The sequence below is a fragment of the Protopterus annectens genome, chromosome 3.part0, assembly GCF_019279795.1.
Source record: "Protopterus annectens isolate FY-2018-M chromosome 3.part0, PAN1.0, whole genome shotgun sequence".
Taxonomy (NCBI): Eukaryota; Metazoa; Chordata; order Ceratodontiformes; family Protopteridae; genus Protopterus; species Protopterus annectens.
In genome coordinates this window covers 132,346,285-132,373,915 of record NC_056731.1, presented here as the reverse complement: position 1 = coordinate 132,373,915, position 27,631 = coordinate 132,346,285, and the positions used below count along the sequence as shown (strand labels likewise).

The 27,631-nt window shown below is 39.3% G+C and overlaps 1 protein-coding gene across 1 annotated transcript in view; it reads left to right on the top strand.

Moving 5' to 3' along the window:
* The window catches only part of NSUN6 (NOP2/Sun RNA methyltransferase 6), a 611,674-nt gene that overhangs the window by 53,561 nt on the left and 530,482 nt on the right, over positions 1-27,631 (top strand). Inside the window, exon 2 of the mRNA XM_044064641.1 lies at positions 13,104-13,218. Coding sequence (XP_043920576.1) covers positions 13,144-13,218 — 75 coding nt within the window. The 5' untranslated portion in view covers positions 13,104-13,143. The remainder of the gene's footprint in view (positions 1-13,103; positions 13,219-27,631) is intronic.

Sequence of the window (27,631 nt, the reverse complement as noted above, 5' to 3'; positions counted from 1 at the left end):
GTAAATTTGATCTGGGACACTCCTCCCAGTCTAGTGTCATTAGCTCATTCTACCTAATGCAGAGAGAGCATTTGAGAAGGCCAACCCACTTAGGTTCTTAGGTTGAATTGTCTTCTGTTCCTGCTTTCTCCCTTTCCGCTTTAGTATAAAAAAAAAAAAAAAAAAATTTGCTAGAATCTCCTTGTGTTCTGACCTGAGTGTGCTTCACACAAGGTTCCTTTTAGGACCAAAGAGGCGCTCTGCTTGACATGTATGGGCAGTCTGTTCCAGAGTCTGGGGAGTCTCTGGGTCAGGAACCTATCCCTCCAGCATGTTTTGTTCATTGTGATGACAAGGTTTAGATCCTTGGAGCGTGTGGCTCTGAGGGATTGGGATTTCTTTGTGTAGCATGTCCAACGGCTATGTGTTTGACATGGCCTTGTATGTTAAGCAGAGATTGCCTCTTGAGTAGACAGTATGCAACAGAGTATAGCTGGAGTTTTTTTTAAATGGTCAGCATAGGGCATCTGCTTTAGGCCTGTGATTCTTTCAGTGAGGTATTTCTGCGGCCTTTCCAGTTGTCACAGGTGACTTGAGAGGTACATACCAAATGGGGCATTATACTCTATAATGGGTCTAATGAGGGATGAGTGCAGTGGGACAATGACCTCCTTTTTTCTGGATGAAAAGCCCTTAGTGATGAGGTGTGCCATATAGAATGATTTCCTGACTGTTGTGGCGATGTGGTTATCGAAGGTGAGACCACTGTCCACCTGTGTCCCTAAGTCTCATCACACTTTCGGTGTTTGGCGTACTGCCAACTATGTGGTAATTCACGGGTACATGTTTTTTCCCCAAAGGGAATAACTATACATTTCTTGGCATTGAGCTTGAGCCCATGGCTCTGGCACCAAGCATCTGTTTCTTTAAGGCCCTTTTGTAGAATATCCACATCGTTTGGGGATTCAGTAATGGCTCCCAGTTTGCAGTCATCTGCGAACTTTGTTAGCCAGAGTCCCTTAGTGTTGGCCTGTACTTCAGAGAAGTAGATGCCAAACAAGAGCGGTCTCAAGACTGAATCCTGAGGTACTCCACTTGTCACTTGTCTGGAGCTGGATTTGGAGTCGGCTACTTTTACAGTGTGGATTCTGTCAGTAAGGCAGTTGGCAACCCATCGAGTGACATAGGGATTAATGCCCTGCTTAGTAAGTTTATCTATGATTCCAGAGTGGGGGTGGTGTAGAAGGCCTTGGCGAGGTCCAGATAGGCTGTGTGGACCACCTTACCTTCATCCACAGCTTTGGAGACTGATTTGAAGGTCAGTCAGTTTCAGGAGACAAGATCGGCTCTTCACGAACCCAAACTGGGTGGGGTCCAGTGTTTGAAGGTTGCCAATGTCTTTGTTTATAAGTTCCATGATAATACGTTCCATGGCCTTGCAGATCAGGCTCGTCAGACTGATGGGGCGGTAGTTCCCAGGGTCCAAGGTGGATCCCCCCTTGTGGAGTGGGATAACTGTAGCTGTGTGCCACTCAGTGGGCACAAAGCCTGAGGTGAGGCTATGATTAAACATGACACTTGGGTGAGGTGCTGACAGGCAAAGCAATTTTGCACTTTACATACATATTCTGAAAGTATGGGAAAGTAGGCTAATAACTGACCCTGATGGACCATGTACAGGTCTGTGAATAATTGAACTTGACCAAGAGATTTCTCTTTACAGCTATATTTTAGTGCTTTCCAGATAGTACAGCACCTGTCGGAACAGTGATTTCCCTTTCCTGCTTATATGCTGTTTGCATCTAGAGCTCCGCAACATACAAAAACTCCTTTACATGCTAACAAAAAAAAAACACTATTGGCAATGGGTGTTTCCCCATGGTGCAGACACCTCTGCTACCACACATTCAACAGCCTCCCCCTAACACACTCACAATGCCGCGCTTCTACTAATGGGAGAGCTCCAGTGGTACCAGATCTCCATATTAGCACAATACAGTAATTATTAGAAATTACATTAGAGCTAGGATAAGTGATGTTTTTTAATGAATATCACTCACTCATGGTGAAAGAACTGAGCACAACTGGAACGGCAACTTAGTAAGGTAAAATATACTTTATTTAGCAACCACCAAGGAACTAGTTAGTAAGGCACATTATACTTTATCAATATGTATAATAAAGCATTTTATAACCAGCTTAGTTACCATTTTTGACTGCATTGTGCAGTTCTGTCCTGTCATGTTATACAACATTTACCGCATCAGAATTACTGGTGTGTACAGCACAGTACTGTGTATTATGCATACCAGTGTGCCATTCACAGAAGTTATCAGACTTTTGTACACTACATTTTACTGTGGTACTCCAGGTCTATGGATCACAGCAACAAATTGTGGATTACTAAACAGTATGTATACTGCTTTTTAAAAGCCTGCATTTGCCCTTTTCCCGCCTTTCCTGTAACTAGTCTAGTCCAGATACAGACTTGCTTTATCCAAGACTTTTAGTAAGCTTCTGAGTGGTGCCAAAGTCTGCTCTTCAGTTTTCCCTTATATCTACTAGTTCTCTTCTTGCCTTCACTTTTACTAGCTTATTAGTCTAGCACTTTTCCAGACTTCTTTAAGCTGTTATTGTAGCACACAAGTGCTACCAGCACTAAAAGTTCTACAAAGAAACCGATACAGTACTTATTATTAATGCCTACCCCTCCAGGCATGTCTAAAGGTCAGTTCCCTGTAGCAACTGCCTCATGTACACCGACAATCCACTCCTCTTACCTCCAAACACTCTCAGACTTGAGAAAGATGCACTTGTATATCCAAATTGGAAGCCACGCACTCTTCAGCCAAGACCAGATAGCTGGTCAAGATGCGAGGGTTAGCACTTGCACCACACCACGTGGAACACATAGCCCTCCAGAACACACACCAGCACTGCTTTCACATAAAAACACAAACCACCCACCCCACCTTCGCAGAGGCTCTCAATAAAAAGCTACCCAAACAGCAGAGACCTCCAAGGCAGAAACGCACTCTACCACTGCAACACAACACTAAGCACGAGAGGCATAACTCTCCTAAACAGTGTGCCACTCAACCAAAGCCCATAAGGCAAAACAGCATTCCCAACACACTTGTCATAGGTGACTCGATAGTGAGGCACACTGATGTCCCACTCACTAGGTTGAACAAGGAGAAAGTAAAGTCAGCTGCCTGTCGGGTGCCAGGATCCGCCACATAACACATGCACTCATGTCCCTCAACAACAGGTACAAATATGACTCGGTCATTGTGCGTGTAGATGTGAATGACCTGAGACGTACCTCCCTGGACTACATGAAAAGAGACACGGAGGAGCTCTCTGATTATGTAGCCCAGATGGGTATGACCCTAACCTTGAGCAGCATCCTATCATCAGCCAGAATGATACCACAGTACAAGCAGAAAATGATTGATTTCAACAAGTGGCTAAGTTTCTGGTGTCATTCTAAGGGGATCCAGTATCTGTCTGCCTGGGATGACATGATTGACAGACCTTGATGCTTTGCCAGAGATGGCCTGCATCTGTCACCCCTGGGCTTCAGGATACTGGCCAAGGCTCTTGCCATTCCTATAGTGCCTTTTTTAGGTGGTGTTCCAAAGACCAAATTACCACTGTAACATCTACAAACAATGCAGTCTGAGGGTCATGCTGCTCAACGCTATAAGTCTAACTCTCAAAATGCACTCGCTCGAAGTATTCCTTAAAATGGAGAGCATCGACATTTGTGCTGTAACAGAGACCTAGTTCAAGGCAGCAGAAAGCACCCCTGCACTACCAGGCTATAACTCATTCCACACCTTTTGGCTCCAGAACTTAGACTGAAGCTCCAAAGGCGGTGGTGTTTCCATAGTTATAAAGGATGTACGCACCTCCAGACTTGGTAGTCCAACATAATGCATCAGAGATATTTCAGGTGCACCTAACATTGGGTAAGACAGTGATTCAGGTCGTAGCCAGTTGGAAGTCCCCATCCGTGTCCTAAGACTCGCACACTCCACATTCCTTAGCACCCGGGAGAATATTGGGGTCCAATCTAACACTGTCATACTAGGTGACTTCAACTACCCCTCCATTAACTGGGAAAACTACTCCTGTACCAATACACTTGCCCAACGTGGTCTTCATTAATTCCAGTGCCCTGAACCAGCTCGTTTTTACCCCCACTAGAGGTAGCAACATCCTTGACCTGGTCATTGCTAACAAGGGCAACCGTTTCTCTACACCAGTAGTCAGCTCCTCCCTGGTTGGATCCGACCACAAACTAATGACCTTGGAAATCCACATCCCCCCCCCCCCCCCCACAAAGGTAACCACCATGAAAAACTTCTCCAAAGTTAACTTTGGGCTCCTAAAAACAACTTCTCCAAAGTTAACTTTGGGCTCCTAAAAACAGAGATGGTCAACTTCACGGCACCCATGCATATGTAGAATAGTTGCATGACCACCAAATCATGCACTAATGCACTGTACAAACATGTACACAAATGCATGGTTCTCACCATACCCAATAAAACCAAGACACTCTCCTCCAAAAAAAGGAAGCCAATCTGGTGGTACTCTGCCATAAACTAACTCTACAACAGAAGGAAGAAACTGATGCGGAATAAGGTGAAGTCCCAAGACTGGAAAAACTCCCTTATCAGCCTCAACAAAAAGTTGAGATCCCAAATCAAATCCTCTAAAGCTAGCTATGAAAACAGAATTGCAGCAGATAGTAAAAACACCCACAAGGACTTCTGTAGTTATGTAAAGAATCTCCACAGCAATACCCAAATTTGCTCTGATCTACTGCACAGTGGTACCTCCTATACCAAGCCAACAGATATTGCCAATGTACTGGCAGACAGATTCAGTGTCAACTTTACTCCCCCCCACCCCCCAGGGGGGACCAGTCACAATACCAGTAGATTGCCAGGCACCCAGTATTACTGCTGCACAGATTAAAACAGCACTGTCCAAGGCCAAGAATACAGCGTCTATGGGACTTGACAATATCCCTGGCTGTGCTCTACATGAACTGCAGAGTGAACTGGCACCTCACCTGTGTGCCCTGTTCAATCACAGCCTCACCTCCGGCTTTGTTCCTACCGAGTGGCACACTGCTACAGAAATCCCTCCACAAAGGAGGAGCGACTACAGACCCTGGGAACTATCGCCCCATTAGCCTGATGAGTCTGATATGCAAAGGTATGGAACACATCATTATGGACCTAGTAAACAAGGATATAGGGAATCTCCAAACTCTGGATCCCACACAACTGGGTTTTATGAAGAGTAGATCATGCCTGCTCAACTTGGTTGACTTCTTTGAGTCCGTCACCAGAGCTCTGGATAAAGGCAAGGTAGTTCATACAGCCTCTCTTGATCTGGCCAAGGCCTTTGATACCATTCCCCACTCAGGAATCATAGAAAAACTCACTAAGCTAGGTATCAACCCCTATATCACTAGGTGGGTTGCAAACTAGCTCACATATAGTACCCACAGTGTGAAAGTAGATGACTCCAAGTCAGACTGCTGACTAGTCATGAGTGGAGTCTCACAGGGTTCGGTCCTAGGTCCTCTGTTTATCTACTTCTGTGAAGTCCAGGCCAACACGAAGAGACTCTGGCTGACAAAGTTCGCAGATGATTGCAAGTTGGGAGCTATTAAATCCCCAAGTGATGTTGAAATCCTACTGGCCTCACTGAGCCCAACGACTGGTGTCAGAACCATGGCCATAAGCTCAATGCCAAAAAATGTGTTATCATCCCCTTTGGGAAAAACCCAGTTCCCATGATTTACCACATTGATGGTAGTCCATTGAACACAGAAGGCATTATAAGAGATCTGGGAACACAGGTTGACAGCATCATCTCTTTTGATCACCACATTGCCACTGTGGTCAGAAAGTCCTTCTATGTGGCACATGTCATTACTAAGGGTTTTACATCCAGGAAGGAAGAGGTCATTGTCTCCCTCTACTCTTCCCTCATTAGGCCAATATCGAGTACAATGCCCCATTTGGCATGTACCTCACTAGGCACCTGCAACAACTGGAGAGGCTGCAAAAGTAACTCAGAGTATCCTAGGCATTAAACACTTGCCCTATATTATAACCAGGATGCTGTTAATGAACTAGCAGAAGCAACGGCAACAGCAGCTATTGCTGTTGATGAATTAGCTCAGCCTTGCTGCCCTAAGGGCTTCTGCATGAAGGCAGGAATTGAGTAACTTTTATATAATGTTAGACTGAAACTTGTTAAAGAAGCATATATGAGTACTGCTTTTGTTTTATGTAACATTCATATATTTAATATAAAATCCCTTGTGAACAAGGAGTAAACCTGTAATACCTATTATACAAGGCCTCCCTAAGTTACACAAGGATAGTGTTAGACCACCCATGAGGCCTATAGTGTCAGGTAGGGGATGGTCTACTGAAGCTATTTCTATTTATGTAGAGAAGAGACTGAGACCTGTATTAGATTCCATGTGTCATGTTTTAAAAGATACTGAGCACTTTTTACATGATTTATATGAGTTTACTAATGATGGGTATGTAGAAGGTGAGGTTATTTTGGTTACTTTAGATGTTGTTTCTCTTTTTACTGTCATACCCAATGACACTGGTATAGATTTTATGAAGAAGTTATTATTGAAAGTAGGTATGCTTAATGCTAGTGAGATTGTAGTTATACAGAAACTGATAGCATTAGTGCTTTATAATAATATATTTATTTTTAATGAACAGATTTATTGGCAAAGAAACGGGGTTGCCATGGGCAGCTCTTGCTCAAATAGTTATGCTAATGCAGTCATGGCGACCTGGGAGATTGATAATATATTTAATAGTATATATGCACCTTATATACCTTTTTTCAGAAGATTTGTTGATGATTGTTTTTTCTTGTGGAAAGGTAACCTTGATGGGTTGAAACTTTTTGTAGAATATTTAAACAATAGCACAGATTTTCTGAAATTTACTTTCAATTATTCTTATACAGGAATCAATTTTCAAGATGTATATATAGATATAGATGCTACAGGAAAAGTAAGCACTAAGATGTACAGGAAGGAATGTAGGGTGAATAATTTGCTTGATCGACAAATCACATCCTGATTTTGTTTTTGACAACGTAGCCCGCAATCAATTTTTTAGGGCATCCAGGCTAAGTGTTGATCCAGTTGAGTATGATCACATGATGCTTAATACCAGTAATGAGTTGAAACAACATGGTTACCACATTAATTGCATTAGTAAGAATGAGAAGATGGTGAGACAAATGAGATCTAGCAAAGCAAAACCATACTTTTCAAGTAATACTTCCAGGCATATTACAATGAACCAAAACTTAATGTTTGTATTACTTATGCTAGGAATGTCAAGCAATATACTGATATTATTAATAAGTATTGCCCAATTTTAACCACCGAACCCACAATATCTTCTCTTATTAGTACCACACCACAGTATACTTTTAAAAATAAGAAGAATTTGTATAGGAGGCTATGTTGTGTGAAAAATGAAAAAACACCTGTGATGTTTAAAGGAACACGACCCTGTGGTCATTGTCCACAGTGCTCCTCTATAGATATGAGTCTATTATTTCATCACCCTGATACTAGAAAAAGCACTGATTTTAGGGTAGGTGCTACATGTGACAGTTCACATGTGGTTTATTTAGCAGAATGTGAGTTATGCCACTGTTTTTATATAGGCAAAACTGATAAAACCCTTAGAGAAAGAATCAGGGAGCATCTGTATCATGTTAGGAAGAAGTCAAAGACTAATGCTCCAGCTAAACATATTAGTGCCATGGGAGATGACCATGTATTTAAGTTTAGAGTTTTATCTCTTATATATGAGAATGGCAGGGGTGGTGATGTAAGAGCTAGAACTGAGGATACGGAAGCAAAATGGATTGTGAGGCTCAGATCTTGTTTTGGACATGGTCTTAATGAATGCATTCCTATTAAGCCTGTGCTTCGTAATAGACCATTGAATAGATGAATCTTGATTCATTTTTAACATTTCTAACATGTTCAAAAAATTTTAAATTTAAATACATTCATTAATATATATTTATGTCTTGTTAAATATTTATGTGTATATATATATATATACACACATATATTTTTAAATAATTAAATAAATAAATATATATATTTTTAAATAAATATATTTTAAATGAATAAACATAATTTTTATATGAATATATTTATATGTATAATTTCACTGTCCACTATTATAAATGCATTTCAATTAGATAATATTTATTTATTTATGTTTTTATGTGTACTATCTTTTAAAATGTTCTAGTATGTGTATCTTGTAATACAAATGCATTTCAACTAGGTATTATTTTTATGTGTACTATCTTTTTAATTGTTTTAGTATGTTAATTGATCATTTAGACTAATTAGGAAGAGTATATAAGGTGTGTGCTTTTATGGCAGGAGTTACACCTGAAGAAGCAACTGTGAAAGCGCTTGTGTCCTCTGTTAATAAACTAGTACCTGAACATTTATTCGTGGATTTCTTGCTGTTATTTTGGAATACACTCTCAGCCTGGATTTTTTGCTCCTTGTTCACAAGGGATTTTATATTTGTTTCTGCTATATTGCTGCTTTTTGGGCTCTATTTTTGCTGATTCATATATTTAGTATTTATGGTATTGCTCACATTCTTTTTTAGAGTTGCTGTAGATTTTGTCTTTCTGAGGGTTGTACCAGTTGCTTGCTGTCTTTTATGCCTTTCAATACGTGCAGCTATATTTTGATTCACAAACTTGAAATCAGACAACTATTTCAGTTTGAGTTAACTTAAAAAAAAGCACAGGTGTATTCCGTATACAGAATTATTTTTGTTGCATTTCTTGAATATAAAAATATACATTTGAAACTAGTCTGGCTTATCTACAGAAAATATTTTCTGTAAGAGTAGTAATCTCCTTCATGGGATCATAGGAGACTACTAGGCTATTGACCTGAAGGTCATTTTAAGTGCAACTATTTCATCCCAATGTAATGCTATATAAATGCTAGTCGGTACCCAAGATTGCATTTAGTGATGACTGTCCATATCTAGAAGGGTTGTGGGCTCTATCCTTGGTAAGAATTTACAGTGTCCCATCCAGTCATCCAGGGTCCTCATGAAAAGTGTCATACAGGTGCCCTGTTTCACATGAATTGGTAACCTGTTCCAAAGATGCAGCAGTCGCTGGGAGATAAATCTGTCCCAAACCCAGAGCTCTGGTCGACCAAAATAAGTTGCTAATTAAAGGCCTAGTTAAGGGGAGGTCCCTTGGTCACTGGTTCCCTGGCCAGGGTGGACTCCTCAGGGGCAAAGAAGAGGGTTTTTTTCAGTGGAGGAAGCCCCGTCTAAACATCTCAGGCTGTTTGATTGGAGATCCTCTGGTCCCAGGATGTCCAAGGAGTCCACTCCTGGATCTAAAGGTTTGGATCAAAAGCCTTTGGATCCAACACCTTCGCCTTCCTCCCCCGGATCCAAGACTCCAGATTTGAGACCTTCAGATCCGAGGATAGAAGCTTTGACCACGGAATCAACCCTCTTGGATCCGAGGGATTTGAGGGTTGCTACTTCAGATCCTTTGTTAATTTTGGTTCCAGGTAGGTTGGATGAAAGATTGCTGGAGCTGAAAGTAGTAAGGATCTTCCCTTGGACCCCTTGATTTCAGTGCAGGCCTTTTCTCCTCCTAGTAGGTTTCACTCACTCCAGGGAGCACAAGAGAGGTTCCTCTGGTTCCAGGCAGGGCTTTTCCACCAAGTCCTCCATATCTTCCCGATCTCCAAGGACTGTCTTTCCTATGGATATGGACAGGATGATGCAGTCCTTTCTGAAAGCTCAGATGGAGTTGGGGCTTCTGGCTTCCCCGGCCCACAGGTCGGGGATCCAGTGTCCCACTTCCCATTTAGCCGCTCCTCATCTGACCGTTGACTTGGATTTCCAGGGACTGGTTCACAGGGCGGATGCGAGGGGAGTGGTGGGGCCCAGTTTGGTCCCTACCTGATCGGGATCAGTGGTTGGTGCTGTGCCTACACCATCAGGACAGTCCATCCCTCCGGGCCGGGTTACTGACCCAGGATCCACGGGGTTGGATTCAGATCCAGGTTTTTTGGACTGATCTCTGCCCCTAGACGCTTTTGCTTTCGACAGCAGTAGTCCCGTGCTGTCTGGATCTCCCCTCTCTTCAGCTGTGGTGCTATTGACAGGAGAGGGGGACTAAACCTCCTCCAGTCCTTCCACTTTTTCCGGGTTGCAAAAAGGTCCTTCTCTGCTATCAGAGCTGCCTACCCAGCCTCAGTATCTGAGCGGGCCTCCTTATCCTGCTTCCGGTCAGCCCATCTGGTCTAGCTAGGTCTATAATGTGTTTGTATTATCTAGTAGGTTCTGCAACTCATATCTGAATGCACTGTTTTCCTCCCTATCACAACCCTGCTGTGAGGTATATGGTGAGATTATAAATAGTGCCCTATCTTTGCACTGGAGTCTGCCATAAGTTTGTCACTAATTCTAATGACATCCTTCACTGTCTTCTGAAGCCTCTACCTCACCAGAATTCCTACACAATTTCTAGCATTTCCTCTCATGAAGTAGTCTGTGGATCCTAAGCCAAGTGGCTTTGCTGCACTGCCCTTCCATCCAGCCTCCTCCTTACTATTATGTAATCTTCGCCAAGCTCCATGCTGTCAGTGAACCTACATAGAGTGTAGCAATTCTTAGTTCATGTTTGGCAAGTTGATCAGTTTTACATCCAGTTTTCGCTCAACAGTGCTATCCCAGGTAATCCAAGCTGAGCAACTGGACACTGTCTTTTTGACTGCTCCACTTTATGCCAGCCTCACAGACACTGGCCAATAGGGGCACATGCTCACCTTCCACCATTAGCATAGGTTCCTGGCCATCGTTTGGAATAAGGCAGGTCCTCAACCCACTTACTTAATACCCATTTTTTGCTACATTGGTCAACACGACCAAATCATCTAGAGCCCATTTTACATCATTGAGTGGCTAGCTCTTACACTGTCTACAGTCTGTGATTTGTGTTCTTCTCTTAAGAGGATACTGCTCACCATAATAACTGCCAAAAGCAGTTTGTCTCTACCATTCTTCCCCCTATTTGTGTTGCTACCAGCATCTCCTTTCTTCGGTGGGTTTGAGGTGGAAACACTCGACGTGTTTTTGGGAAGTGGGAGGAGCACCACAGAGATACAGGGAGAACATGCAGACTTCTTAAAGGCACTGGCCAGAGATCAGGATCGATCTAACCTTCTATATAGTTAATGGGAGGTGAAGATCTTTACTGTTATGGCAACTGATTTTCTTGCATAAAGTTGTTATTGTCTTTTGGCTTTTCCTGGTTAGGGGTCGCCACAGCGGAACTCTGGTCCGCTAATGATTGGCAGTAGATTTTCACGAACGCCGAGGTGCCAGCTCGACGTTCAACCTTCAACGAAGGCACGCCCATTTACACATGTCTTTCGAAGGCCCACCCAACTGTGGGGAGGACATAGGCTCTACACAGAAGGCACTCCCCACACTCCACCTGAGAATCAAACGGGAGAACCTCTTGCTGTGAGGCAACAACGCTACTTGAGTTCAGTATCTGAAGAGCCAATGTTTCCAGTAATCAAATTTGCTATTTTTCTTTGAGAATCTCACTTCTTCCATTCTGGCTTTGAGTAAACTAAACAAATGCTCTTGTGGCAAACAGACCCTTGCTGGATGATGTTTGACTTTGCTTTTATTGTCCAAGCTTGCCAGATATTGACCCCTGCTGGTGTGTGCAGGATTTAATGAGGCTACCAAGCATCAGAAGAATAGTACTTGTAGGATTTTACAGCATTGAAATAACTTCTGACAGGGCAGTTTTAGCATGCTGCCAAGCCTAGATGGGTTCCTTTGGCTATAGCCTTCACCTTTGATAAACCTGTGGAGGAGAGAGACTGCAAGGCACCATACGATGAAGAGGGAGAAGATCAGGGAGGAATGACACAAGCCATCCAATGCTGTTTAGCATGCAGTTGTCTGCATTACTGCTCTTTTCTATGTTTCTCTTCCCCTGCCCACCTTACTAATGCCTGCTAGCCCTAACACTAACCCCGCACATTACTTTAGAGTAAGTCTTTCTGCAGCATTGCCACTGTAAAGACAAGCTACATCTGGAAATTGTAGCAGGGCTTCCCATCAGTATCATTATTATAAAAATACATGATACAGTATTTTAAATGTGCTTCTTTTTCCTCTGTTCCTCTTGCATGTTTGTTTCAACTCCTCCTGTTGTCCCTTTTACTGCAGAGTATCCCCTTCATATCCCCATTTGTATCGTCTTTTTACGAGTACCTATCATAATTACATGAACTGAAATTGTGACTTAAAATTCTCTACCTCTTTTTGTAGGTTTGTATTTGTTCCCTCTTCGTCGTACAGCGACCGTGTGTGTGTGTGTATGTATATGTATATGTGTGTGTATATATATAAAAAACACTACTGATAGCTCATACCACTGGATAGGAAATCTCCTGTACTTGGGTCCATAACCCCAAGGCCAGGTAATGCATTGCTATCATCCTGTAATTTTTTCTGACAATATGTTTCATTATGCAGAGCAGTGCAGTAATGTAACAGAGTTAGTTTCTATAAAGGTTGTATACCTTTAAATATAAAGTTGCGCACACGTTGTGCGTGTGTGTGTGTGTGTGTGTGTGTGTGTGTGTGTGCGCATGCATATATAGATATATAATCCATAGCCTGATGGGGAATGGAGAGCAGTGTTAATTCATTTTATTCTTGATTTTTCCTTTTTTGAATTTATGTAAATATTTTAAGTTTTGGAGAAAATAAGTTGACTTTGAGAAGTGAGTGGTATCTGAAGCAAATGTGAAAAGGGGAACTGCTTCATATCTTACTTTCTTGGCACTTCATCACGAAGGGAGACAAGTTAAGAAAAAGGTAATTCCTTCTCATGACTGCTACTGTTTAAGATGTAATTAGAGATGTAACTCCATGAAGTACTCCTTCCAATACCAAAGTATGATTTTCTGAAGATTTGACACTTTTGATATGACTTTGTTTCAGCTAACAATTGCTAGAAGACTTGGAAAAGGGAACTGAAGAAATGTCTTTTTTTCCAAAACTCAAACTTCACTTAGAAGTAGAAGAACATCTCCGTGGTGTATTTCAAAATAGTGAGGTAAGCAGAGTTCAGTAAAATGTTGCATTGAAATGTTTAAGAAAAGAATCATCATTTTTTACAGGTTTAACCAGAACTCTAGTTTGGTTATTAGTCATTCTTGCACTGGTTTATAGTTTATAGTACTAGACACTAATCGGCAAGTCTGTGAATTCTTGTAATCCTGACAGCACACTGAGCTGCACCTCAGTAAAGTACATTTATCTATGTTATTACCTTAAAAAAGCAAAAAAAGTCCGCTGCCTTTACCATAAAGGGATGTTCCTCCAATGAATGAACCACCGATTGTGGAAATCAAAAGTATAACCAAAACCAAGGCAGTTGAAAAAACTTCAGTACCACTCGACAGGAACCAAATAAATAATGGTAGGGGTGGGGGGAGATGGTCTAACTATGAACATAGTATCAACGATAATAGGTCTCATTTTCAAGATGTTGAACCAACACATAATCATTTCAATGATGAACAAACAAAGGTGATGGGAAATGATGAATTAGATCAGTTTGACCCTTTAGGGGAAGGAGAGGAGGGTCTACGGAGGTCAGAAAGACTAAGGAAACAGAACAGACCCTCCTCATATGCGGAAGCAACGGGGAAACACTACCCAAGGAAACAGTATGGGGGGAATGCATACAGATAGGAACTGGGAATTTAGCCTCCAATTATCTAAATAATGGCACAAGATATATTCAGGAGGAAGTATCTTTGGAAGAAAATTACGTTCTTGAAAATATAGTGATTGATAGTACCCGAGACTCTCAACAGTTAATAGAGGAAACTGAGCGATTGGATATGAGTATGGACAATTTGAGCCCCCAAAGGAGATGTAAAATCAGTAGTGGAAGTAATTTTCATATGTATAATTTTACAGATCTAGAAGTTACACCTGGTTATTTTAGCCTCTTTACAAAAGGGTTTTCATTTATACCAGTTAAAAAACCAAAAATTGAACAAATTCTGCTGGACATTAAGTTGTTCACAAGGAAACTGAATTTAAAATTCATATTTAAGCATGAGGAATATGTAGGGGCTAACACACTTAAAAGAAGAAGTGTATTTAACCCTCCTTTACAACAGGAAATTCACCATTTTGAAACGCATGTAATAAATATGGTGAGGGAAGGTTTTAGTTATAAAGATGGTACAAAGGAATATAATAACTTGGAAAAAGAGGAAATCAAAGTGTTAAAGATGTTACAAAACAATGAAAAAATCAGGATTATGAAGCCCGATAAAGGGGGAGGGGTGGTTTTGATGGATGTATGGGACTATACACATAGGATGCTTGGAATTTTGAATACAGATGGGAGGTATCAAATGGCTTCCAGAAACGAAATGAATATAAGCTATAGGAAGATTGACTACTATTTAGAAGATAACCTTCTTCAAGGAAGCATAGATTTAGAGTTATACAACTATCTAAAAGTATCCAAACCAGTGATTCCAGAGATTTTTTGGGATCCCCAAAATACATAAAGACATCAATAATCCGCCCCTGAGGCCGATTGTAACATCTCAGTGTTCAAAAACACAGACCTTGGCCATTTTTGTGGATACCAAGTTAAAACAGTTCTATAGTGAATACCCTCATATACTTATTGATTCTTGGGATTTTCTGGTCAAATTTAATACAGTTGCATATCATGAAGAACTTACCTTTATAACTATTGATGTGATAGACCTATTTTCAGTAATACCACATGATATAGGTCTATCTTGGTTTGAACATATGTTAGGTGAATTCGGATTCCTAAGCAATAATGATTTTAGACTAGTACTTGAAAACATGGAACTAGTGTTAAAAAATAATTTCATTTATTTCCAAGGGGATATTTGCCATCAGATAGGTGGGGTGGCAATGGGGTCTTCATGTGCCCCCATCTACGCTAATATCATTATGCTTTACTGGGAACTTGAGTATTTGTTCAAATCCCAATTCTGGGAACATGTTGTAAAATATTTCCGATTTTTGGATGATATTTTTATTGTTTGGAGTGGTACACAAGATCAAATACAGGAATTTATTGGATATTTACATACCACTACCAAATTCCTGAGGTTTACTTTTCAGCACGACTCAGAAATGGTTAACTACTTAGATGTCACAATAGCAAAAAACAAAACTAAGAAACAATTTGAGTCAAGGATTTTTAGAAAGGAGTGTTTTTCTAACTCATATGTACACTTTGGAAGTGATCACCCCTTATTTTTAAGAAGAAACATCATTAAAGGCCAGATGATCAGGGCTTCACGGATGACAAGTGATAACGGTAGGTGTATTGAGGAAATGAAAATTATAGAAAAGTTATTTATAGAGAGAGGGTATCCATTGAAACTTATTAAGAGTGTTAAAAAAGAAATCTTGAAGAAGAGAATGAGTCATTTTCCACCACTTTTACCAAGTAATGAATTCAGTTGTATAGGAGGAGTGGTAGATTTTAGGAAAGATTTTAAGGATGGAATTAAAGAAAATGAAATACCCAGGTTGACTCTTACATACCATAAAGGAATAAGCTGGATACAAAAAGGTATTAATGAGATTTGGAAGGTTTTTTCGAAACTCAATACTAATTGTGATGTTTTCCAGCAGACATTGAAGTTTAGTTATAGGAAAAATAATAATTTTAAAAAGTTTTTTGAGATAAAAAAGGTAGACGGCATTGGTGGAGCACAGCAAAAAGTGGGGACGCACAAATGTGGGAGATGTGCGCAGTGTTCCTTCATTACCGGGGAAAAAGAACTCCTATTAAGAACTACAGGTGAAAAGTTGAGAAGTAAAGGGTACTATACCTGCCAAACTAAAGGTGTAGTCTATTTAGCACACTGTTTGGCATGTAGTAAATACTACGTTGGTAAGACCGAACGTAGGTTAAAGCAACGTATTTACGAACATATGAGGGACATTAACAGGGGTAATGACAACAATGCATTGTATAGACACACCACTACATGTAAAAACACGAACATAAAATTTTGGGTTTTAGAAGAGGTTATGATAGGAGATAGGGGAGGTGACTGGCAATCCCTACTTGAGTATAGAGAACTAGTGTGGCAACTTAGGTTGGACACTTGTGGTCCAAATGGGATGAATGACCATCTCTCTATTAAGCCAGCACTGAAGATGTTGGCAAATAATCCCAAATGAATTAACGTAATTCCATTTGGTTACATGGTTGGCCTAGGCTTTTATGTAATTTAGTTTTTTATGTAATTGTTTACACATTTTTTATGCATTTTTATGTAATTTTTATGTAATTTTTGTGATTGTTGTTTATTATTGTATTGATATATTAATTATTCAGATTTTGGGGGTTTTTTTCAATTGCTGATTTTTCATATGTCTTCATAATTTTCCATGGTGCATTTTAATGATAAATGTACTGATTGATTTTACATATATTTCCATACATGCATATATATTTCTAGTATATATGGAATTTTTCAAAACAATTTTTATACAATATATTGTTCACAAATAATGAGTATATTGTATAACAATTTAAACATTTTTATATATAATATTGGTTATGGTTTTATCCACGCAAACTTGCACTAAGTGGGAAGGCAACGAAAAATTTGTGAAAACTATGTGGTTGCTTTAATACAACAGGCAATTGCAAGTGGCAATTAAGTTAATAACCAATGAATTTAAGGTTTACTTAGTATTTAAGGGAGTTGAATAATTTGTACATTGGATTCTGATGAAGTCGAATTATAGTAGATGAAAGCGCGCTCAATCCCGATTCTGTGTTGTGGCTGTTACGTTTGTATTAAAACATTTTTTATTTGGTTCCTGTCGAGTGGTACTGGAGTTTTTTCAACTGCCTTGGTTTTGGTTATACTTTTGATTTCCACAATCGGTGGTTCATTCATTGGAGGAACATCCCTTTATGGTAAAGCCAGCGGACTTTTTTTGTTTTTTTGCTTTGTTTTTTTGCTTTTTTTGCTTTTTTGAAGTGGTCCTTTGTGGGGTATTGAAGGAGTGTGGTTATATGTTATTACCTTAGTCACTGGCTACAGGTGCCACTCACTGTATAGTACTTTTAACTTTTTTTCTGTTCCCTGCTGTGCCTCTCTCACATCCAATACAGTGATATGTCCTCTAATAATTCGACATATCTCCAACAAATAAGTCAAGAATCCTTCAGCTCAGCTAAGACCTGGCTTTGCAATGCCAAAAAACAAAGCTTCTTTTCTCCCCAAAAACGCTGTCATATCAAACAGAACTTCAAAACCTATAGTCACTAAGTAACACAAAAGTATAATTCATCCCCCACACAAGACTACTAGGAATGACAACTGAATATGATCTCGACATCCAAAATTAATATAAAATCTCCAAAAATTCAGCTTGCTGTATTGGTACAAATGCTTTTAAATAAATTATCCACACAATCACCCTCACAACCACATGCCTCCTTCCCTCACTCCTGTACTGAGCTCCAATCCTAATAAACTCCAAACCATACTAAACTCTAAACTTTTTAAGTATGCTATAATAAGGTAGCAAAGTTTGCCACTAGGTCAACATACTTCATTCACCACTCCACTGTTCTTCACTCATTAAACTGTCAGGAATTTCCCCATCACCTTACATACTAACAACTAATTACTGCACATAACATAATTTATAAACCCCTGCTTGCCCTGCCCTCAATATTTTCCCTTACTACTATCCAATGAGATCTCTCCACTCTGACAACAAACATTTTATCTCAATCTACAACTCATAAAATCTGCAGGTCTCGCCTCTACACCCAGACTGTAGCTAAAAACTGGAATTCAATCCCACCACACATCTGATGCAACTCAAACTACAAACATGCAAAGCTGTTATAAAGAAATTTCTATCAAAAATTTGGATCTGCTCCTGTTCTACTCCTGGCTAAACTCTCACCTTCCCATGTTGTTCTTTACTACTTACTGCATTTCTCTTACAGTATTTCCTGTTTCATTCATAATAGTAAAATGCATCCATATATATTCCATTATATGCTTGCTGTTCTCAGTTCACCGCTACTGATGCCTAATTGTTCTGTTTCTGGAATATGTATTACCATCTTGTATCCTTGATTGTGAATTGTAATGTTTCCACCGTCTTAAATTTTATTATGTTACATTTGCAACTATACATTCTATGTTGGATATACGTGGAGCTTTTCTCCAGTGTCTTCTGCTGAAAATGGGTCTTCTAGGTCCAAGCAGAATTTCTTGGTAAACAAATGTCAGTAAATAAAAAGATATTCCATTTGTTTCATTATTGCTGCTTATAGTCTTCATTGTCTGTTAAAAGCCCTCACAGTGTCCACTCAAGTTTATGCTGTTAATTTCCTGATATATAATATGCTTCATTCGTTTCTTATTTTCTTCCACACTTGTCTTCCAGATTTTGAGTAGAGAAAGACCAATGAATGCTAGCATTCTTCCCAGTTCTGTCTTTGGCTTTATATTGCTGTGGTACATGTTAATAGCGGTTTGTCTCACAACATCGGCTAAAGAGTGATATCCAATAGTGGTAGCCCTACTATTACTGTTTTAATATGTGTTCCCTGGAAACACATTGGTGTCTGTCTGCTTGAGTATTTGAGTTAGGGTTAGGAGTATTTAAGGGGATAACTTGTAGGAATGTGTCCGTGCACATTTGCAGGTTAGAGTAATAGATAAGGGGATAGCTTATAGGAGTGTGTTTGTGTCGCACACACATTCGCTCACAGTCTGTCTTGTGTAGTACAAGTGTTGAGGAAAGTTGTTTTTTTTTTAATAAGGCAAAGGTGTTTGGTTAGATTTAGGGTGGGAGTTAGGGCTAGCATACATTGGTAAAGAGGTGAAGAAAAAATTGTTCTGCATGTGATAATAGTATAAGGTCCTGTTTTACTATTGGAAAGAAATCTTAACTGGCATTTTTATTGTTTTTTTGGGAGTTTTTTCGGTGATTATTTGAAATGCTGACATTGATTTGTTGATTATTTGAAATGCTGACATTGACATATTTGTTTCAGTGCTTGTGCATTTTGATTATTCACGATATACTGGGTTGTGTACACATATACAGAAAAACAGTTATAATGTGTGTTTGTGTGTGTGTGTGTGTGTGTGTGTGTGTGTGTGTGTGTGTGTGTGTGTGTGTGCGTGTGCGTATGTGGGGCCAGGCTGGGCTGAGAAGAATACATGGATTAGTCCAGTTCCCAGGTAACAAAAAATGTATTGCAATCTTGCATAGACACTATGTAAAATGTGGTGCTATACGCATTGTGTACAAGTTCATCCTGCTGATTTGCAGAATCTAAAGTATATAATGGAAAGTGTTAAGTATTTTGGATTTTAGGCTATTCTGTCTGTGATGGGGACTTAGTTCTGAAGACTTTACATAATGATTAAATGTCTGCCTCACACATACATGAAGTTATTTAGCATTCACTGGCATGATATTATTGACATGTTCCACTGTAGGGGTGACTTCATGGGAATCTCATAAGTGATGAAACTTCTTTGGATACCTACAACTACTGGCTCTCCTACAGTATAAGATATGAATAGTATCTTACATCAGGATTTTGTATTTTCTATTTATCTTTGTCAGATCTGATAACATTGGGTATCCAACCTCAGAAAATGTATACCTAGACATGTCTTTCACTGATTTATTTCACTATGCTTGGGGTAATAAACTAGACATACCATGTGTGATATATGGCTTACTTGAAGTGGAATAAACCTTTAACCTCTTGATTCCTTGGGAGAAAATGCTCTTCACTATCCAAAGGACCATGGATTATATCACTTAACATCCTTCTGGATTATGTTATAGTGTGACTTGCGTGTGATACAGATATGCACCACTTATTCAGACTGACTTGACATTCCTGGTCAGCACATTTATCTCTCAATCTTTTTTTTTACTTTACTAGTCTCAGATGTAGATGTTGATCTGTGCATCATCTCCACTTGTAATGTCAGTTGCTTGCTAAGTACTATTTGTCAGTGTTGAACAAAATCCTGAACACAATTTTTTTTTGGCTTTAAAAGAAAAGATTTGTACTCGGGCCAATGTCTCATAAATTATTTTGATAACGCCTCTGTCTTAGGAATGTAGTTATCAGTACATGTGTAACTATTTATGTTCTTCTGTTAGTGGTAACTGCAGAGCTGCCCCAAGAATCTCCAGCCGTCCTTAATGCTGCTCTAAGAAATATTCTTTACAATATATGTCTGCTATATGTTAGGCATTGTTTGCTCTGTAGTTCATTTTTGGATCTTGTCAGTAAAATTCTTTGCAATTTTGAAGGTACTTTGTACAAAATCTTTCTGACAATGCTTTGAAAGGGTTTGTGCTCTGTTTCCATGTGATTTTGTCCTATAGCTACAGTCGTGGAGTTTTTCACAGTTCCTTTTCTCTGTAATCACTGCAAATCATACCACATTTATTTAGAACAAGTACATAGGTGCTTTCATCTGTAGGTATTGGACTTGTTTCGATAACAGAAAGGAAATGATACACTGGTATTTAAAACCTTTTGAAATCACATGACACTTTATTTATTTATTTATTTTTTGCAACAAACATTTTAAAGCAACAATGCAACTAAAATGCAATAAAGGCATTAGTATTATAACAGGAAAAAATACATCAGTTTTTATAATCATACCAAACCATAAAAACCTTTTGAGAATATTGCACATAAATGCATAATAATTTATTTTAAAACTTATTTTAAAACTTCTAACGTTGGTAAGCTTTTAATTTCAGTAAGCAACTGGTGGATAAAGTCCCATTAAGTCCAGGGGGATTATGTGCATTAAGACATACTTGCCATAACGACTCTTTTTAGAAAGAGGAAAAAAAATAACCCCCAGGGCCCCCCCTGGGGTTAGCATCAACCTTATCTAATGCCACAAATTTAAAACATTGCTCCAAGCATTCACTTAAATGTTAACAGGGCATTACTGTCATTTTATTTTCTGATGGCATTCAGATGTTCGTAAATTCGTTCTATCAACATGTGTTCAGTCTTTCCTACATAGAATGCTGAACATTTCTGACACAGGGCCACATAAACAAGCCCTTTAGACAGAAAGTTGTGCCTACCATTAATATACCATGTTTTGTTTTTTATTACAACAAGATCAGCACACAAGATGTCTTTGCAAAACTTTAACAAACCACATTTAAACATAACCTTTCGTCATACCATCCTTTCTTTTAAATGATGATTCAAGCATTTTTCACATACTAATGCCCTTCCTATAGATGACCAACTGCCTTTTAGAAAAGTTCTCCCTTAAGTCTGTGTTGTCATATACTAATGCCCAATATTTATTCAACACCCACCTAATGAATTCGGATACCATTGAAAGTTGGTAATAAAACTACTGGTATAAAGAATTTCATTACCAGTTGCCCCAGGGTCCTTATTGTCAGAACACACAGTTACATACTGGTTATGTCCTCTACCGTGCAACAAAACAGGGTAGCAAAAATTAGACTCCCTTTTACAAATCACCTCATTCATAGTCGTTAATAAAGGTCTCAGGGTAACCCCTATTAAGTGTCTCACATTCTTCAACAAAGTCATCAAAAAGTGTAACCGTACATGCCGCTCTGACAAACTGGCCCTTAATGACACCTGTTTTGTTTTGTTTGGTGGGGTGGGAGCTGGAGTAATGAAGGAAATAATTTTGAGTAATTGGGTTTTCAAAATATCTTAGCTGTTATGTTTTTTTTTTGTCCTATCCTTCAATAAATTTATATCCAGATATGAAAGTGTCTTCTACTTTGTATGTGAATTGTAGGAAATTGGTGGTCTGATTTAATGAATTCTTCAAACTCGTAAATCTTATCCACACCAATCTTCCAAACAATAAATGTTTCATCCAGGTACCTTATATAGAGGTACCAGGAATCCTTGAAGCCACTGCTAAAAATGTATTTTTTATCCTGTTTATATCTCAGGCAAGGTTTAAGTCTTTAGAATGGGTAATTCTAGTGCTCTTTGTTTTGCAGATGTGCAGGAGGTCCATCAGAGTGGCATCTAATGATGCCTTGTATGCCAGGTATGAATCCTCCCTCAACAGCCTGTACGAGAAAGAATACAGGGATGGGGCTTTGTGGTCTGTATTGTTCTTCTTTCAGCTTTTCTAGTTAGGGATCGCCACAGCGGAACTCCAGCCTGCTTTGTGGTCTGTATATGGCTTGTTATTTATGCGCTATATTCTTTTAGTGCGGAACATCTGACATTCCAGTTGTTGGATGTACCTGCTAAGGTACATGCCAAAGGGGAAATTGTACTTGATGACAGGTCTGATGAATGCCAAATGCAGTGGGGCAGTAACCTCCTTAGACCTAGATGCCATACCTTTACTTATAGGTTGTCCAACATAGATTCATTTCCTGTCTCCCATAGACATACGATGGTTAAAGGCTAGATTACTGACTACATTTTCACCAAGTTCTTGACTATTGAGGTGACTGTCTTAGAGGTGTGCTGTCGATATGATAGTTCCCAGGGGTGACTGACTTCCCTAAGGATACTCTTATGCATTTCATGGCATTTAGTTTTAGTCCATGGCTCTGAAACCAACTAGTCTGTGTCAACCCTTCTTGTAGAACATTTAGTGTAAGTGGGGGATTCTATGACTGCTCCTCCTAATTTGCAGTCATTTGCAAATTTGGTCAGCCAGAGGCCCTTGATATTGGCCTTGACTTTAGAAAAATAGATACCAAAAAGGAGCAGTCCCACGATCAATACATGAGACACTGCATGTGACTGGCTTCGTAGTGGTAGACTCCCCAATCCTAACTTCTTTGATCCTGTCTGTGAGCTAGGTGGATATCCACTGGGTGACAAGTTTGTACCCAACATCTTGGGTTTGTCAATGCCTGAGTTGGGGTATTGTCACATGCCTTGATCAGGGTGGGCAGTGTGAACCATTTTGCTTTGTCCATTGCTTTGGTGACTTTCTCAAAGAAGTCCACTAGGTTCAGTGGTCATGACTTGCCCTTGACTAAATCAAACTGGGTCCAGTGCCAGGAGGTTTCCTATGTCGTTATTGATCATTTCCATGAAAATTCTTTCCATGGCTTTGTGTACAAGTCTGGTGATTATTAGTCTGTAGTTTACAGGGTCTGTGGATGGCCCACCTTTGAGCAGGGCGATGACTGTTGCTGTTCTCCATTCATGAAACATGAAGTCTTGTTGGAGACTGCAGTGATTCCAGAAGGACTGATAGGTCATGTTTCATACTATTTGGAAGTCAGCCTGAGATATTGTCTGGGCCCATCGATGTAGTGTTTTTGGCCTTAGAGAGAGCATCAAAGACCTGTTCTCTGGTGATAATATGGGTAGTTATATTTGATGGTATTTCCTAAGGGGAGGCTGGGAAGGGAGAGGGGGTAAAGTTAGAGCTGAATTTGTCTGCTATTAAGTTTGCTATAACTTCTGGCTCAGTATAGGTGACTGCATTAACAATGAGCTCTGCTCACAATTGTGTATTGCCTTTTGTGGTTGCTGACACAGCTAAAGTCTATCTTGTGGTTGTCGATTACCTAGAAAGCCAAATTTACCTCAAGTTTGGCTTTGGTAGACTTTTTGTCCTCCCAGTTTTGTAGTTTGATGAGGGTGCTACACCACCTAATATTTTCCTGGATTTTCTTCCTTCTGTTATGCATCCTGTTAATGTTGTAAATTCCACCTGCATGGCTTGTTTTTTTGACTCCATTGTGTACATACTTATTCTTGGTGGTTACAGCTGCTACTATGCAGCTATTAACATGCTGGTATATAATTTCTGTGAACAGTTCCACTCAGGCTGCAGTATTCTCAAGGTTTAAGGGGGCTTAAAAACTTGCCAAGTTATCATTTAATAGTAGGGCATTAATCTTCGACTAGTCCTTGAACATTCCAAAGTTAGCTGAGGTTCCAGGCTTTAATTTTACTTCAGAGGAAACTGTTTATTCATATTCATGAGGACTAGATCCAATATGCTTGCACCACTGTTTAGCATATTGGCAATCTGGTCCAGGGAATTTGTTTATAAACTCCAGGAATCTCTGTGCCTGCATGTTTGTTGTTTTCTATGATTCCCAGTTAATAGTGGGGTAATTTAACATTACATATGAATATGGTATTCGGTTGGATGGTGAGCATTTCCAGTAAGTTTAAATACATATTATAGGTTTCCTAGGTCATAGAGGGGGGGGGGGTCAGTAGCTTGTGAGGAAGGAAGTGGTATGGGATTTTGCCTATACTGATTTGAATGTGGAGAAGATAAAGTGTAGCATCCTATTTGACCAGCCTTGAGGTATATTTATTTTTTTATGTAACTCAGGACGCCTCCACCTTTAGTCCCTGCCTGTGTAGTATCTGGTCTAAATGTATGGAAGACATTATATCCTTGCACTGCCAAGGTGCTCTCCATGGCTTTAAACCATGTCTCGGTGACTGCACAGACATCTGCATCCTCTAGCATGAGGAACTTGTAGGGAATGGAAATTCTTGTTTAGATTCCTAGCACTAAGCAACAACACCTTTTAGATTTTCTTGGTTTTGATATGCTATGTCAGAAGTAGTTTCAGTTTGGCATTTTCTAAAAAAGGTGCTATGGAGAAGGATAATAGTATAACTAATTTTTGAAAGCCTAGAAGGGAGAGTACAGACTACCTCTTTCCATGCTGAGAAATATCACTCCCCTATTTTAGAATGACATCAGAAACTAAGCAAACAATTAAAGTCCATCTATTGTTCATAGCGTGGCATCATCCTTGGGAAAGGTAGAATGCTGCTCAGAACTAGGCTCATACCCGTCTGAGACTCGTATTCTGAGAGCTCCTTGGGCTCCACAGAGATGACTACTACTTGCACTTCTTATCTGTACCTTCTTCAAGGTGTTTGTTCCCCAAGAGACAGACATTGTAATCCTACACATCACAAAATGTATGCTATTAAGAAATACTTCCCTAAAACTCTGTATATGGAGGCTTGTATGTAGCATGATGACAAGGTTGACTCTTCCCTGCATTCTCCTCCCTTTCACCCCATACTTGAGGTATGAAAGAATTGTAGGAGAAGGTAGGCTGGTATACTGATTTGGTCCCTTCACTTCAATGGAGCCTGCATCAAGCCTTTTTAAACCCATACTTATCTTCGTGGTACCACTGATAAAGCAAAACAGAAAGCATTATGTTACTATTATTCTGCCTTCAAGGAAAGCCATCCCAGTCTTCTGTTCACTCATTACTGATTCTTTTGTTTAGCAATTTTCATGTCTGAGTGGATGATCCTGTCAGCACTATTGAAGAGGGACCCTGCTTCTCAGGTAAGGCTGTCCATCCTCTAGACTGAGAATTTGAGGTTCTGTTCAGGCTTAGGAATAAATGTGTGAGCCTTCTACTTTTACTTTGGGGGTGATGAATTTGATTCATGCTCTGTTTTTCCAGCACACACTTGTTATATGCAGTTATTGAGACGTCTGAGGAGCATGTTAAAAAGAGGACTACCTGATGGCCTAGACAGTCAGCCAGTACACTAATCTCCTTTTACAGTCATAGTGTGTGATATACCCAAACTAGGCTGCACTACACACACACACACACACACACACACACACACACACACACACACACACACACACACACACACACACACACACACAGAATTCCCAGAAAAAAAGTTGTTAGAATTCTGCAATTCCACACAGCTTTTATTCCTGACACTATAGTACTGACACCACACTAGCCAAATGCTTCATTACCATATCACTCAATTTATAACCACATATATATTTCAAAAAATGATAAACACAAACTTGTAATGCTCTGAATGACATGGTCAATTAAAGACAGATAACAGGCTTTACAACCTGTAGTACTTCATAATACCCTGTCATCAGCTAATACATACGTAAATACCAGGCACCAGATCTTTAAAAATGAATAAACACTTTCTTGTGTAATAGAAAAGACTGTGCTGATATACTTTAAATATGAAGAGTTCAATGCAGTGCACAAGGAAAGAAAAAAATACTCTTGGTTGTACAAGACAGAATATAACGTTTTAAAGACGTATGGTGATGATAAACACACTACCCATTTTAACTTAAAGAAATACTGGACCTTTGCTATTATAAGTTCCTAAAATATACAAGAATAATTGGAAACAGCAAACTTGAATAAATGTTAGCAATAAGGTCACCAAGGAAGACTGATAACTACACTTGTTTCATTTCCAAATATGTATTTTAGCTTACCACTTCTGTTCCACAGAAACCAGGGGTAAATAACATTATATCAGAGCACATTGATCCCTTTCCATATGGCAGAATATTCTCTAACCAGAAAGCAAACAAGTTTTTCCACATTCAAAAGTTCCACAAACATCCATCAACTGTCTGCATGCTAGTAACTGCTTATTACAATTTTGGGACACAAAGATTCTTTGAAGAGTCTTGTAATTGCTTGTTTCTAGCCCTTTGGTGTTGACTGCAAATCCATGTATATGAGTCTTTCTTGGGAAGCTATGTAAGGTTACACCTTGCATTTAAGTTTCATTTGTTTTATCTTTTTTCATTCACAGGTATAAGTCAAAGGATGTGACACGGGAAGCAAATATATTGTGGAATTCAGACCTCAAATATTGCTTTCCAAGTGTGTGTAACTCGTTCCCTCCAGTACACTTCTTTTGAGTGTGTACTTTTAATCCCAGTGCGTGTGTTTTGGGCCTTTAATAAAATGAAGTTATCATGGCCCAGTTCAAACAAATATTCATTTCGCTGGAACCATAAGTGTTACTAGAAAACTGTAAATGGAAAACTAGTCAGGATAAGTTAATGTTTTATATTAGTGGCATTCATTTCTGTTTGATGCTTTAAACTGGATTTTATAAGCCAAAATAAAGGCAGTGAATATTAATTTTGTAATGCTGTATAAACGGCTTATGATATCTCCGTAATCATTCAAGCAAGATACGTACTGCCAGCAGAATTTTCTTTATACGGCTCTTTGCTTTCATATGAGGCTATGCAGGTCTGTCAGTGTTCTCTGAATGTTGAGTTATTTAGAAAAGTATGAAAATTATTGTAGTAAAAATAAACAGTATACATAGATTCAATATCACGCAGAGGTCAAATATCAATACAGTTGCATTTGCCATCATGTATGCTTTAAGATGAAATCTTCTGATACCTTGTATGTAACACAGCTTTGGAATTCTTAATGCAAATATGAACAAGCAATGTTTGATGCCTAGAGGCATCAGTTGGAGGTAACTGCAGAAATGCCTGGAGGCGCACTCGACTGTAATGAGTTAGTGTTTGAAATACAAGAACAAAATGCACACATTTGCAATTTCCTTACTGTGGCTGGCAGTGGTGGGATTTTTTAATTCTCCTCCATTGACAACAAATAATGACTGATTGGGT